The sequence below is a fragment of the Chelonoidis abingdonii genome, chromosome 22, assembly GCF_003597395.2.
Source record: "Chelonoidis abingdonii isolate Lonesome George chromosome 22, CheloAbing_2.0, whole genome shotgun sequence".
Taxonomy (NCBI): Eukaryota; Metazoa; Chordata; order Testudines; family Testudinidae; genus Chelonoidis; species Chelonoidis abingdonii.
Window position 1 is genome coordinate 3,055,658 of NC_133790.1, and position 13,398 is coordinate 3,069,055.

The window sequence follows — 13,398 nt, forward strand, 5'->3', positions numbered from 1 at the left end:
AAGAAGCAATGGGCTTAAACTGTAGCAAGGGAGGTTTAGGTCGGACATTAGGAAAAACTTCCTAACTGTCGGGGTGGGTAAGCACCGGTATAAATTGCCTAGGGAGGTTGTGGAATCTCCATCATTGGGGATTTTTAAAAGCAGGTTAAACAAACACCTGTCAGGGATGGTCTAGATCAAGGGTGGGCAAACTTTTTGGTCAGAGGACCACATCTGGGTGGGGGAAATTGTATGCAGGGCCGGGGCAGGGGGGTGAAGTGCGGGAGGGAGTGCAGGCTGTGGGAGGGTGTGCAGGAAGGGGCACAGGGCAAGGGGTTGGGGTGCAGGAAGAGTATGAGGTGCAGGAGGGGGCTCAGGGAAGGCAGTTGGGGTACAAGAGGGGTGCGGCAGGGGGCTCAGGGAAGGGGGGGTGGGATGCGGGGTGCAGGAGGGGTTCAGAGTGCAGGCTCTGGCTCGGCGTCACTTACCTCAGGTGGCTCCCGGGCAGCAGTGCAGCAGAGCTAAGACAGGCTCCCTGCCTGCCCTGGCCCCACACCACTCCTGGAAGTGGCCAGCATGTCAGGCAGTGGCTCCTGGGGGTAGGGTGGTGCAGTCAGCTCCGCCACGCGCTGCCCTCACCTGTGGGTTCCACACCTGAAGCTCCCATTAGCTGTAGTTCCCTATTCCCAGCTAATGGGAGCTGCGGGGGGTGATACCTGCAGACAAGGGCAATGCACAGAGCCCTCTGCTCCCCCTTCCCCAAGGGGCTGCAGGGACGTGGTGCCGGCCGCTTCCGGGAGCAGTGTGGGGCCAGGGCAGGCAGGGAGCCCACCCTAGCCCCACTGTGCCACGGAGCTGGCAATCCCGCGGGCCATAGTTTTCCCTGACGGTCCGGATGCAGCCCGCGGGCCGTAGTTTTCCCTCCCCGGTCTATATAATACTTAGTCCTGCCATGAGTGCAGGGAACTGGACTAGACGACCTCTTGAGGTCCCTTCCAGTCCTATGATTCACTGTGGCAATGGGCTATCATCACATGCTGTGGAATACCATGCTAGTTACAGAGTTTCAATTTACTTTGCTTTCGCTAGGTTTCCAAATGGTTTTCACTCCAGTTCAACATTAGGAGTATTTTGCCTCTCCAATCATTCAAATAAAAAAAAACCTCTCCACTTTATTCTGGGGGCATTTCAGTGAGTCGCTCACCCTCCCCCACTCCAACAAGCAATTATTTTTTAAAACAAATGATATGAAGTTACTCATGTTGAGCAGCAGATGGCATGGGAACCTAGAATTGGAATAGGAAGGTCTTTAAAGGCAGATCTTTTTTAAAAGACACACTTTAGTAGAACAAATACCAAGGTTTTGAAGACCTGTAGGTGATCCTTAGCAACAGTCATTCAGTCCTGGAAGACCGCCCCCCACTCCAACCCCAAACATAGCTATCAAAGGAATCACTCTACATCCAGACAGACTTATATTGGTCAGTTATCTTGATAACCCTTGTGGGACACAGGGTTGGTGCAGCATTTGATGGGGGATGAGAAAAGTGGAAATAAAGCAGTTTCATGGCGTGGCAAAGCTAATGGGGTGGTTTTATTTTTATTTTTTAAATGAGAAGCACCTAGGGCTCAGACTAATTTCTGTTAAGAGTCCTTTACGATTAAGTACCTTCTTTTAAGAAGTTTCTAGCTAAGCTATTTTAAGAAACAAAAATCTTAAACTGTGTGCGTGTGTGTGTTAAATATATATGTGTGCACATTTCTGAAGAGCAGCACTCAGTACTTGGTGTGATTGACATTGATAACAATCTTGAAAGGAAAACATTCAAGAATGTACTGTTGGAAAAAATAGTTTTTATCAAGCAACAGCAAACATGTTAATTTCCAGGTTGGCAGGGACTGGTGGCACTGCACAGGCAGAGTTTCCAGCAGATAAGCAGAAGAAAGGTCTCTTGCTTCCCTCAACAGTGGCCCTGCTCCCAGCCAATTATGAAGTGGTGCTAATGAGCTCCAGAGGGAACCTTGTCTAGTATTCTTTATTGGGAAAGATGGTTGGTATCTGCAGCTTTAAGCCTTCTAGATTCATTCCGAGTGTAAAAGAATGCAGAAATGTGCGAAGAGAATTTTAGGACATAGCATCTTTGGTGAAATTTAAGCTACACATTTAAAAATCTTTTCTGATTTGTAAGTCTCTGGAAAAGTTCTCCCATACCACACCCTTGGACTGAAAGTGATGTAGGCATGGGAAGCCTTGAAAAGTGAAAATGCTTTGCTTCAACAATATTAGAAAATACAGTTGCTCTCACTTGATTAAACTAATTAGTGGCTTCCTTATCACAAACGTTTGAATAGATTCCCTTTTGGAGTTCCTGCACAATTACAACATCATTACATTCTAAATATTGTGACACAGCTCATCAATAAGAAAATGACAAAGATAACTGGAGCACGAGAATATATTATGCAGAGTAGATTTTTTTCCTCCCCAAACACTACATTAAGTAAAGGAGTCAAATCAGAAATTAAAATCTATAGTATCATTTAGAATAGACTGCAACTTCTTTGGGCTAAAAATCTGTATGCTTGCATATTCTGTATATCACACAATTATTAAAGTAACATATCAGTGCTCAATACTGTACATGCCTTTCAAAAAGACTGTCTGTTCCTCTAAAAAGTAAACCCAACATTTTCATACAAAATGCACCCAAACGTAAGCACAACAGGTACCATACAAATGTAAGCAATGAAATTAATATTTTATTTTCACTGTTTACATAAACAGTCCTAGTAATTCTCTAAATTGCTGTAGAGAATATGCTGCTTTACTCAGTGCGGGAGATTGTGTAATACCAGAGTCTGGAAGTGAATTACAGGGGACATCCGGTTTTAACTTGAATACCTTTGCAATATATTAAAGAGTCAGAGTCAACTCTCTGCATCTACACACTGCAAATAAATAGCCACATATGGTGCAAAATAATTTCCACTTAAAGATTTCAGTTACAGGATATAAAAGATAAATTCATGCCATTATAGCTTACTGATATTGGATTACATTGAGTTTCTTTTCTAAATCTTTCCAGTAGTCCAAGGGAATGGCTAAAATGTCAAAATGTCACCTGGCATAAAATCAGAATATTACAATTCCATTATGTAACTAATATGTCTCTCTTTTATCAAAGAGACTGAATTTGCCTCTCTGAAGACTATCATTTTTAAATAATTACTGTAAAGAAAGATTGGGATAGCTCACTGAAGAACTTGAGAAGGTTTATACAAAAAATTCTCTTGATTTAAGAAGAGAAAATCTGAATAATTGAAACATCACTACCCATTTTAATGAACTATCTGCTAAACTGCATTACAAATGAGACTCTTAGGCTAGCTCCAGCAGTGCCTAGCTCCACTGGGAGAGGATCTCTAGCTCCTCTCTCAGTGAAGGGTACCCATAAACAGGGCCCTGTGTATCTGTGATTTCGCAACTACTGATTTTGCCTTGGAATTCCCCTCTTGCCTCAGAATTGTGCTTCAGACTCTTCACTGTCATTAAAAATAATTACGTTCCCAGTCTTTAAATTTGGGGAGATAACCTTGAAAACAGCAACAGAGCATAAATCAATTTAGGAATATTGCTGAGACATTCCTGAAAATGACTAAAACAATGGCTCTTACAGAGCTGTCCTGTTCATCTGAATCAGGGCCCCATGGGGTATGTCTAGACTGCAGTGAAACATCTGCAGCTGGCCTACATCCGCTGACTTGGGCTCAGGACAGGGGCGGAGAGCCTGGCTATAAAATTGCAGATTAGATGTTCAAGCTTAGGCTGGAGCCTGGGCTATGGGACCTTCCCCCACTCCAGAGTCCCAAAGCTGAGGCTTCAGTCTGAGGGTACGTCTACACTATGGGATTATTCCGATTTTACATAAACCAGTTTTATAAAACAGATTGTATAAAGTCGAGTGCACGCAGCCACTCTAAACACATTAATTCGGCAGTGTGCATCCATGGTCCGAGGCTAGCGTCGATTTCCGGAGCATTGCACTGTGGGTAGCTATTCCATAGCTATCCCATAGTTCCTGCAGTCTCCCCTGACCCTTAAAACTCTGGGTTGAGATCCCAGTGGCTGATGGGGCAAAAATCATTGTCGCAGGTGGTTCTGCGTAAACGTCGTCAGTCATTCCTTCCTCCGGGAAAGCAACGGCAGACAATCATTTCACACCCTTTTTCCCTGGATTGCCCTGGCAGACACCATAGCACGGCAACCATGGAGCCCATTCGCTTTTTTTTTATTTTTATTATTTATTTATTTTTACAGTCCTATGTGTACTGGATGCCACAGACAGGCGATACTAGCTACACAGCAGCATTCATTTGCTTTTGTATGAAGCAGAGACGGTATCAGTCGTTTGTACATCTGCTGCCGGCTGAAATTGGCATTGAGATGATGGTTATCTGTCCCTCTGTAATTCTGATGCTATCATGGGTGCCCCTGGCTGAGATCGGCCAGGGCGCAAAAGCAAACTGGAATGACTCCCCAAGTCATCCCTCCTTTATGGTTTCTAAAATAGAGTCAGTCTGCCTGCAATATTGGGCAAGTGTATCTGAGAAACCAGTGTATCAGAGACAGCAGCTGCTCTGTGTCAGATCCCGAGATGAGAGCTACATGCCATCCTTACGGGGTGCCCCTGCAACAACCCCACCATTGCTTCCCTCCTCCCCCAACTTTCCGGGCTACCGTAGCAGGTCCGCCCATTTGTGTCTGAGTAATAAAGAATACAGGAATAAGAACACGAGTTTTTTGGTGACATAAAACGAGGGGGAGGTAGCCTCCACTGCTATGACAGTTCAAGCAGGAATTAAGCGGTGCGGGGGAGAGGAGCACACATATCCCACTGCTATGACAGTCCAGGAGACAGAATCTTTTCTTTACACGAAAGGAGCGGGGATAGAGCTCAGACGGCAGCTTGTGGCTATGGAGGAGACGACGTTACGCAGCGGTCGTTACCATCTACTGGGAATGACGGGAGTCTTCCTATTTTTACCCAGGCGCCCCAGCCAGCCTCATCTGAAGCAGCCAGAGCACTCACTGGGTTGATAACAAGGACGGTTACCCGTCTACTGCATCAAAAATCTGCCACCTGGGAGGGGAGAGGAGCGAATACTGCGCTTCACTGCTGCAGCATCCCGTCTACCAGCAGCATTCAGTAGACATAGGGTGACACTATGAAGAAGTCAAGAAACGATTTTTCCTTTTCTTTCACGTGGGTGGGTGGGGAGTAAATTGAGGAGCATTCCCTCGGAACCACTCGGACAATGTGTTTGAACCTACAGACTGGGAGCTCAGCCAAGAATGCAAATAACTTTTTCGTGAGACTGCTGTGGACTGTGGGATAGCTGAGTCTCAGTACCTCTCCTCCATGTCGTGTCCTTGAGTCATGGCTTCCCATTACGCTTGTGTCTACGCACTCACTTGTAGCCTGGAGATTTTTTTCAAAGGCTTTGGCGTTTCGTCTTCTGTAACGGAGCTTTGAAAGAACAATTTGTTTCCCATACAGCGATCAGATCCAGTATCTCCATGTACGGTCCATGCTGGAGCTCTTTTTGGATTTGGACTGCTATTGCACCCGTGCTGATTCAGAGCTCCACGCTGGCAAACGAAATGAAAATCTAAATTTCGCAGGGCTTTTCCTGTTTACCTGGCATCAGCATCCGAGTTCACGTGCTGTCAGAGTGCGTACAGTGGGCACTGTGGGAATAGGGGGGTCCCGCGAGGCCAATACCGTCGATTTGCGCCAAACTAACCCTAATCTGATATGGTAATACCGATTTTAGCGCTACTCCTCTCGTCGGGGAGAAGTACAGAAACCGATTTAAAGAGCCCTTTATATCGATATAAAGGGCCTTGTAGTGTGGACGGGTACAGCGTTAAATCAGTTTAATGCTGCTAAAATCGGTTTAAACGCATAGTGTAGACCAGGTCTGAGCCAGAACATCTACACTGTAATTTTCATAACCCCACAACCCAAGCTCCACAAGCCTTAGTCAGCTGACATGGGCAACCTGCACACGTTATATTGCTGTGTAGACATACCTATGGACTCCATGGGTAGGGATGCAAAGCCATGCTCTGCAGTATCCCTAGCCTCTGTTTGCCAGAAGCTGGGAATAGGTGCCAGGAAATGGGTCACTTGATGATTACCTGTTCTGTTCATTCCCTCTGAAGCACCTGGCATTGGTCACTGTTGGAAGACAAGATACTGGGCTAGACAGACCATTGGTCTGACCCAGTATGGCTGCTCTTACATTGTTATTCAGCGGCCACAAAAACCACCTTTTCCCTGAGATACCAAAAATGTCAGCATTACTGACACAGAATTCACCATTTTGCTGCAGCCAGGCACCCAACATTTTATTTTCTGTCTGCCTTGTCAGGACCAACCTGAAGCAGCAGCCTCTTGCTCTCCAACTTTCCCCATTACGAGGAGGTCATTAGATTACAGTGCATGCTTCCTGCATTGTTCCTTTAGGCCAGGCAGCCGGAGCTCAGTTTGCAGACAGGACGTGGGGAGAGCCAGAAGTGTAAGCTGTCAGGCTGGTCTGCCTGGAGAATTAGCACTGCAGTTGAGGTCCAGAGAGCTAGGGAGATGAAATGTTGAAACTGGCTGCCCAAGAGTTTCCAAGCTGGACCATCTGGACAACATTGTGGTAGCCATGACCCAGGGAGCCAGACTGCCTGGAGAACATACTGAAAACCCCATTCTCAAAAATAATAATTGTTCCAATGTGAATGAGTATTTTAAACTGTGTCTCATAGGAGTCAGTATATATTTGAGGTCAAGCCTGGGAATGAAGGATATGTCATGCCACTGGGCGAGTGTAAGTGAACACTGCATTTAGGGTTTCTTGCAGCAGAATTTGATCTCATTGTGCCATGGAATACAGCCCCTACCCTGGCCATAATCCCAAACCCCAAATAACTATAACTGCTCTCTACAGCTAAACGACTGATATACAATGCAACTACTCAGGTAACTCATCATCACCATGCTTTTGTTCTTAAACCCTCAAGTCTTAAAAGGTTACCCAACCATAAAAATAAACAAGCCTGCAACAAAACATCTAGCAAGTTACTGAACTACATTTCCCACAAGACCCTAAGGCTAGGTTAGGAGTCACACAGCTATCCCACTTTTAAAAAAACCCACCCCTCAGATACAGAGACCTTCTAACTATGAGGAGGAAACGTGGTAAGCCTTCTAGCTCCATTCATCATCCTGTTCCATAAACAAATACAACATTTACATAACAACCCAATCAAATCTGATGTTCTTTAACAAACATTCCATAATTCTCCACCCCTCAGTCTCACAATGGCTATGATTTAAGCAACTCCTTTTTCCTCAGGAATAACTTTTCACACTCCGTGCTCCTTGCAGGAGCACTGGGTAGCGAAGCACCGAAGGAGATGCAGCACAGGAGGCACCAGGGTGGGGGATGCACACAGACTGCCTTTGCTCTTCGCGTTTCCCATACCTGGGCTGCTCTGGAGGCCAGTCCCCAGTGTACACTGGAGCAGCTCTGAAGGTTGCTTTAGCTTACACTACCTTGCCCACAGCCATCAAAGGGCTACTTTCCAGTGCAGCACAAGACTGCTGGAGCTCAGAGCCTCAGGCCAATCTCCCTGCTCCCAGCACCATTGTCTGCCCCTGCACTACACAATTCCGCTGGGACAGTCTCTCCCTACCTGCCAAAGGAGCTGTCTAAAAGAGGCATAGCAAGGCAGGAATCTGGCCAAGAAATTAAATAAAGCCATTCAATCCCAAACAGAGAACCACCAAGTTAGCTCGTGACTCACATGATGCACAATATGTTTTTGCAAAACAAAGTAAGGTGTAAAGTTTGGTTTTATATACACACAGCCTGAACGTTTGGAAGAATGTGCAAAGTACATTCAAAATAAAACACAATCAAGAAAAATTGACAGAACAAGCCCCAAGACAGCAGGTCTTGCTCAGGAGCACAACAATGTGGAATTAAACATGCAAAGATGGCTGTAAGCAGGCCAAGGCCCAAATCAGCTAGTTGAGAGCGGCTGGGGAGAAACCAGTGAACAATGAGGCAAGGTAACAGTTTAAAGATGAAACACTTTCCCTTTAAGAGCAGAGAAGGTTCATACTTAAGATACACAGGCTTTTTTATTAAGTGTGAAGCAGACGGCCACCACAAGACTAGGAAACCTCGTTTCTTTCTTACAGCTGCACGGTTAGAGTATTTTTAACTCTCAGGCTCCTGTGGTAATCTAGCCGTCCAGTCCCAGACCTGGACTTTAGTGTCCACCAGTCTGGTCCTGTCCCAAACCTGGACTTTTGCGTCCAAAGTTTGGGGGCTTACCTGAAACTCCCCCAAGCTCACTACCAGCTTGGATATTCTCGCTGCCACCAGATCAGGAATTAATCTATGGGGCCTGATCCCCCCTTTCCTCCCTCTGGTGTCCCCAACCCTCCCTTGGTGGGACACCCAGATTCCCAATCCCTTGGATGCTAAAAGCAGGGAAAATAACCCCTTCCCCCTCCTTATCAGGCTTGCCTCGCGGCTAACCTGTGTGACCCAAGAAACCAGCTTTTCTGCTTCCCTCAGGACAATGGAGATGCAAAATACCCACAGCTGTGCTCTGCCACCCCCCTTGCTCCAGGAATGAGGGAAAAACTGTAACCACCAGAGAACAGAGAGAATTCTTCGTCTCTTTCCCCGTAGTCTGCTCTTTCCCTGGACCCAAATAGGAAAATAGCCCACAGCCTGGCTTTTCCCTTTGCCTCCCTAGGAAAAGAACTTTCACAAGGTTTAACAAGAAAACTTTATAGAAAAAAAGAAAGAAAATATAAAACAATCATCTTGCATTAAGAAACTCAATACAGGCTCTTGCTTATAAGAAAATATAAAGAAACAGTCTGATTTAAAAGATAGCCCAATTAAACCAGCACAACAAATTAACATACAGGTAAATACACCCCAAAGACCATCATAGCTGAATTACTTTGCGGTTCCTGGGTACTTACAGATGTTTAGAAGAAGTATTAGGAGAGAATTAGAAGAAGACTTGTTTCCTCATAGCTAAGAAAACAACAAAGACCCCGAGTATACAAATTCCCGCCCCTGACTTTAAACAATCCAGTTCTCTGATTGGTCCTCTGGTCAGGTGTTCGGTTACCCTTTTCAGGTAAAAGAAACTTAACCCTTACCTTACCTATCCATTTATGACAGCTCCAGAGTACTGAACGTTTCTATTAACAGATAAACAGCAAAAGTTTCCACCATTCCCTCCCCACCACATACCGCCCTCTAGCTCCGCTGCATACGAAGATCTAAATCATGAACAGAATATACAGGTAGCTTTATACCTTCTAAGCAAATCCAGTATTTGAAAAATCAACTCCTCCATTTACCTGCTGAGTCCTGAGTTCAGGCATCAGTGTTCCCCCCTGCAATGAATGATGGAATCACCCTACAGGAGAGCAGGGAGGGCAGCCAAGTGCCTTGGATCCCATCAAGGCATTTCCTGCTCTCCTTTACGGGTGATCTCAACATTTGCTGCAGAGGAAAAACACTCCAGCATTCAAGGCTTGACAATTCAATGCCTAAATAAATTAGCATTTTTAAGGTGGCCTCCTTTTCTATCATGGGTTAACCACAACCATAATCCAGCTTTGAAATAAATGTTCAACTGGTCTTGGAAGAAGCCTTTGTTATTGGAAACTGATTTCACAGAGAAGGCAGCTGCAAATACTTAATTGAAGTTTAACTTACTGAAGAGATTTAGATGTTGGCATATCATTTTGTCAGCCCATCAGGCCTTCTTAACCATAAAACTACCCAGCCTTAGCAAGCATAAAATATTTATATTGCACCATCTCCCAGACGCAAAACATATTCTGAACACAAGTGACGTTAGAACTGCAGTAAGACTCAGAGTTAAAGCAGTCATTTCTACAACTGTGTTTAGCATTTAAGATATTGCAACAGACTGATCTGAGACCAAGACAATACCTAAACACAAATAGGTGACCGAGCAAGCTTACAATTTTCACTCTAGAGGGTCCTGGCTTTAAATGGTTTTAAAAATGAAAAGTTGACTTTGATAACTCACCCACCTTGCTGCTGGGCACCTCAGTTATAACCATACTATGGTACTTAAATTCAAGGCCTGCTGTTCATTCCCTTCTTTCATGGGCCAGGGGGAAAACAGTGTACACATTGCCCTCAATATGCTCATACCATTTGAAGCTCTGCCTTAAGACAAAGAATCAAATCTCATGCGTCAGGTCTTTAGCCCATTGCCTGCCAGGTCAGAAAACATTTCCCCCAGCTATCCTCTCAATGCACAATTAGCCAGATGTATTTTAGGGTTTGGTTGTTTCTTTTTCTTCCTCTGAAGCATCAGAGATTGGTCACATATGAAAACGGGACAGCAGATGGGGTAGTCCAGTGCTCTGAAGTGGTATACAGAATCCTCTTCCTTAGATTCTTGCTCCCATGCTAAAGGTCAAACTAATCACCAAATTTCAGTTTCATAGATTCCAAGGCCTGAAGGGAGCATTGTGATAATCTAGTCTGACCTCTTGTATAACACAAGCCAGAGACCTCCCCCAAAATACTTCTTAGAGCAGATATTTAAAAAAAAATCCAATCTTCATTTTAAAATTGTCAGTGATGGAAAATCCACCACAATTCTTAATAAATTGCTCCAATGGTTAATTACTCTCACTGTTATAAATCTGCACCTTATTTCCAGCCTCAGTTTGTGTAGCTGCAACTTCCAACCATTGGATTGTGTTACATCTTTCTCTGGTAGATTGAAGAGCCTATTATTAAACATTTGTTCCCCTTATAGACACTTATATACTGTGATCAAGTCACTTCTTAACCATCTCTTTGTTAAGCTAAATAGATTGAGCTCTCTGAATCTATCACTGTAAAACAGGTTTTCTAATCCTTTAATCATTCTTGCGGCTCTTCTCTGGACTCTGTCCAATTTTCAACGTCCATCTTGAATTGTGGAAGCCAGAACTGGACACAGTATTCCAGCAGCAGTCATACCAGAGCCAAATATAGAAGTAAAATAACTTCTCTACTACTCGAGATTCCCCAGCTTATGCATCCCAGATCGTGTTTGCTCTTTCGGCCAGAGTCACATTGGGAGCTCATTTCAGCTGATTAGCTCCTGATCTTTTTAAGTATCACTGCTTCCCAGGGTAGAGTCCCCCATCATGCAAGTATGGCCGACATTCTTTGTTCCTAGATATATACATTTACATTTAGCCATATTAAAACCAATATTGTTTGCTTGTGCCCAGTTTACCAAGTGATCCAGTTTGCTCTGAAGCAGTGATTTGTCCTCTTCAGTGTTTATCACTCCCCCAGTTTGTGTCTCATCTTTGCAAGTGGGAAGGAATTCGCCTGCTGGTCAAACTGGAGGCGTTACACCTCTCTCTGCAGTAGGGGCATGGACCACCTTCTAGGAATATCTGGACATATTTCATTAACCAATTCCCTGCCACTGCAGGGCCCATAAGCATTGGTGGCACTTCAATCTTTCCTGTTCTCTGCATGTGGCACACAACAGTGTGGTCTCCTGAGGACTGAAATGTTTGTGTGTAATTGAGCTCAGTATAGGCATATCTGGGCAAAGTTTAATGGTCGGTGACATACAGGAGGTCAGACTATATGATATAATGGTTCCCCTTCTGGCCTTAAACACTATGAAATCTATAGATATATTTCACGGTATGTGAAACCTCCCCAAGAACAGTGACAGAAGCACAAGCACCACACAACTAGGTCATCACTCATCTAATGGGGGGGGAGAGGGAGGAAAATAGCTCAGTGGTTTGAGCATTGGCTGGCTAAACCCAGGGTTGTGAGCTCAATCCTTCAGGGGGCCACTGAGGGATCTGGGGCAAAAATCAGTACTTGGTCCTGCTAGTGAAGGCAGGGGGCTGGACTCAATGACCTTTCAGGGTCCCTTCCAGCTCTATGAGATAGGTATATCTCCATATATGTCTAATTTGCAACATCGAAGTCTGGTTTTGGTCTGAAAATCAAGTACATAAAAATGGCACTATATTGCTCAATAGAACCGCTCCCTACATGAATTCAATCATAACTGCTTTATCTACCAAATAAGGTCATATTTTTACTGCTTTTTCCTTCTGTAGTCACCAAAGAATGTAAACTAGATCCTATTTCGGCTCATACATGAACAGAATTGTTAATTTAGTTCCAGTTGCGGGATTTTTACTATTCATGAATTATATAACTGATGATCATGCATGAGCCAGAAGGAACCGCTCAAATATCTGATCCCAGCTGCAGCTTGCTGTGATAGTTCTTAAAGAGAGGCCTTTCCACTTATAAACCAAGCACATTTGATAGATATGTCATTCAGACACAAACATGGAACTACATAATGCTATTTTTACAGTGAGAGTTCACATTTTAAGGAAAAAGAAGTAAGTGGATATCTCAAAATATCTCAGGACATGTCTACACTGGAGCTACAAGGTGTAATTTCCAGCTCAAGTAGCCATCCCCATGCTAGCTCCATCACTTCTAAAAGCAGAAGCATATCTGCAGTGGCAAGAGCAGCAGGATGGACCAGCCACCAAGTATTATCTATTGTGAGACCACAGGTAGGCACTCAGATGGTTAGTCTTTCCTGCTGTGCTTATACTTCTATTTTTAGTGTGCCATCTCAATTTTTAGTGTGCCATCTCTATTTTTAGTGTGTCACAGGTATGGCTACTTGAGGCATATCCTCAAACAGTCTACTGCATTGTAAGCTAGAGAAAACATATCAAAAGGGAAAATACAACACACAATACCCATCCAAATCACTGGGGAGAACACAGTCAACCTTCCTCAGTCCTACCTGTCTCCACTGTGGCGCTGCTCACTCCAGGTACCATATTGACTGTCAGCCTCTTGCACAAGTGTGTCGGTGTCCTTGGCTTCCGGGGGATGTCTGGCAAAGCACTGCTTCAGCTGATCCTGCAACACAATATAATAGAAGTTTAACATGATTCCTTTACCAGTTTGGTTAAACAGTTTACTGAGTTAATTTATGCCAGTAGCTTTCAAATCTATAAGTCTAAAGCTGAACGAGAGTAAAAACTTATGCACAGAAACACAGTTTAACTAGTAAAATGTCTTCAGTCTATAAACACTGTGACAGACCCAGGCCAGTGGGGTGCAGGAGTCTGGTAGAGGGGAAATACACTGGTCACTGGCTAAGTAGTTTTCTGTTCCCTGAGTGACCAGAGCAGGGGCTGCACTAGAGTAATCAGGAACCTGCTAGAACCAATTAAGGCAGACAGGCTGATTAGAACACCTGCAGCCAATCAAGGCAGGCTAATCAGGGCA

At 44.5% G+C, this 13,398-nt stretch overlaps 1 protein-coding gene across 3 annotated transcripts in view; it reads right to left on the bottom strand.

Moving 5' to 3' along the window:
* The window catches only part of KIAA1671 (KIAA1671 ortholog), a 120,873-nt gene that overhangs the window by 20,045 nt on the left and 87,430 nt on the right, over positions 1–13,398 (bottom strand). For all 3 annotated transcript variants that reach the window (XM_032769840.2, XM_075060121.1, XM_075060120.1), the window contains one exon: positions 12,908–13,026. In XM_032769840.2, coding sequence (XP_032625731.1) covers positions 12,908–13,026 — 119 coding nt within the window. The remainder of the gene's footprint in view (positions 1–12,907; positions 13,027–13,398) is intronic.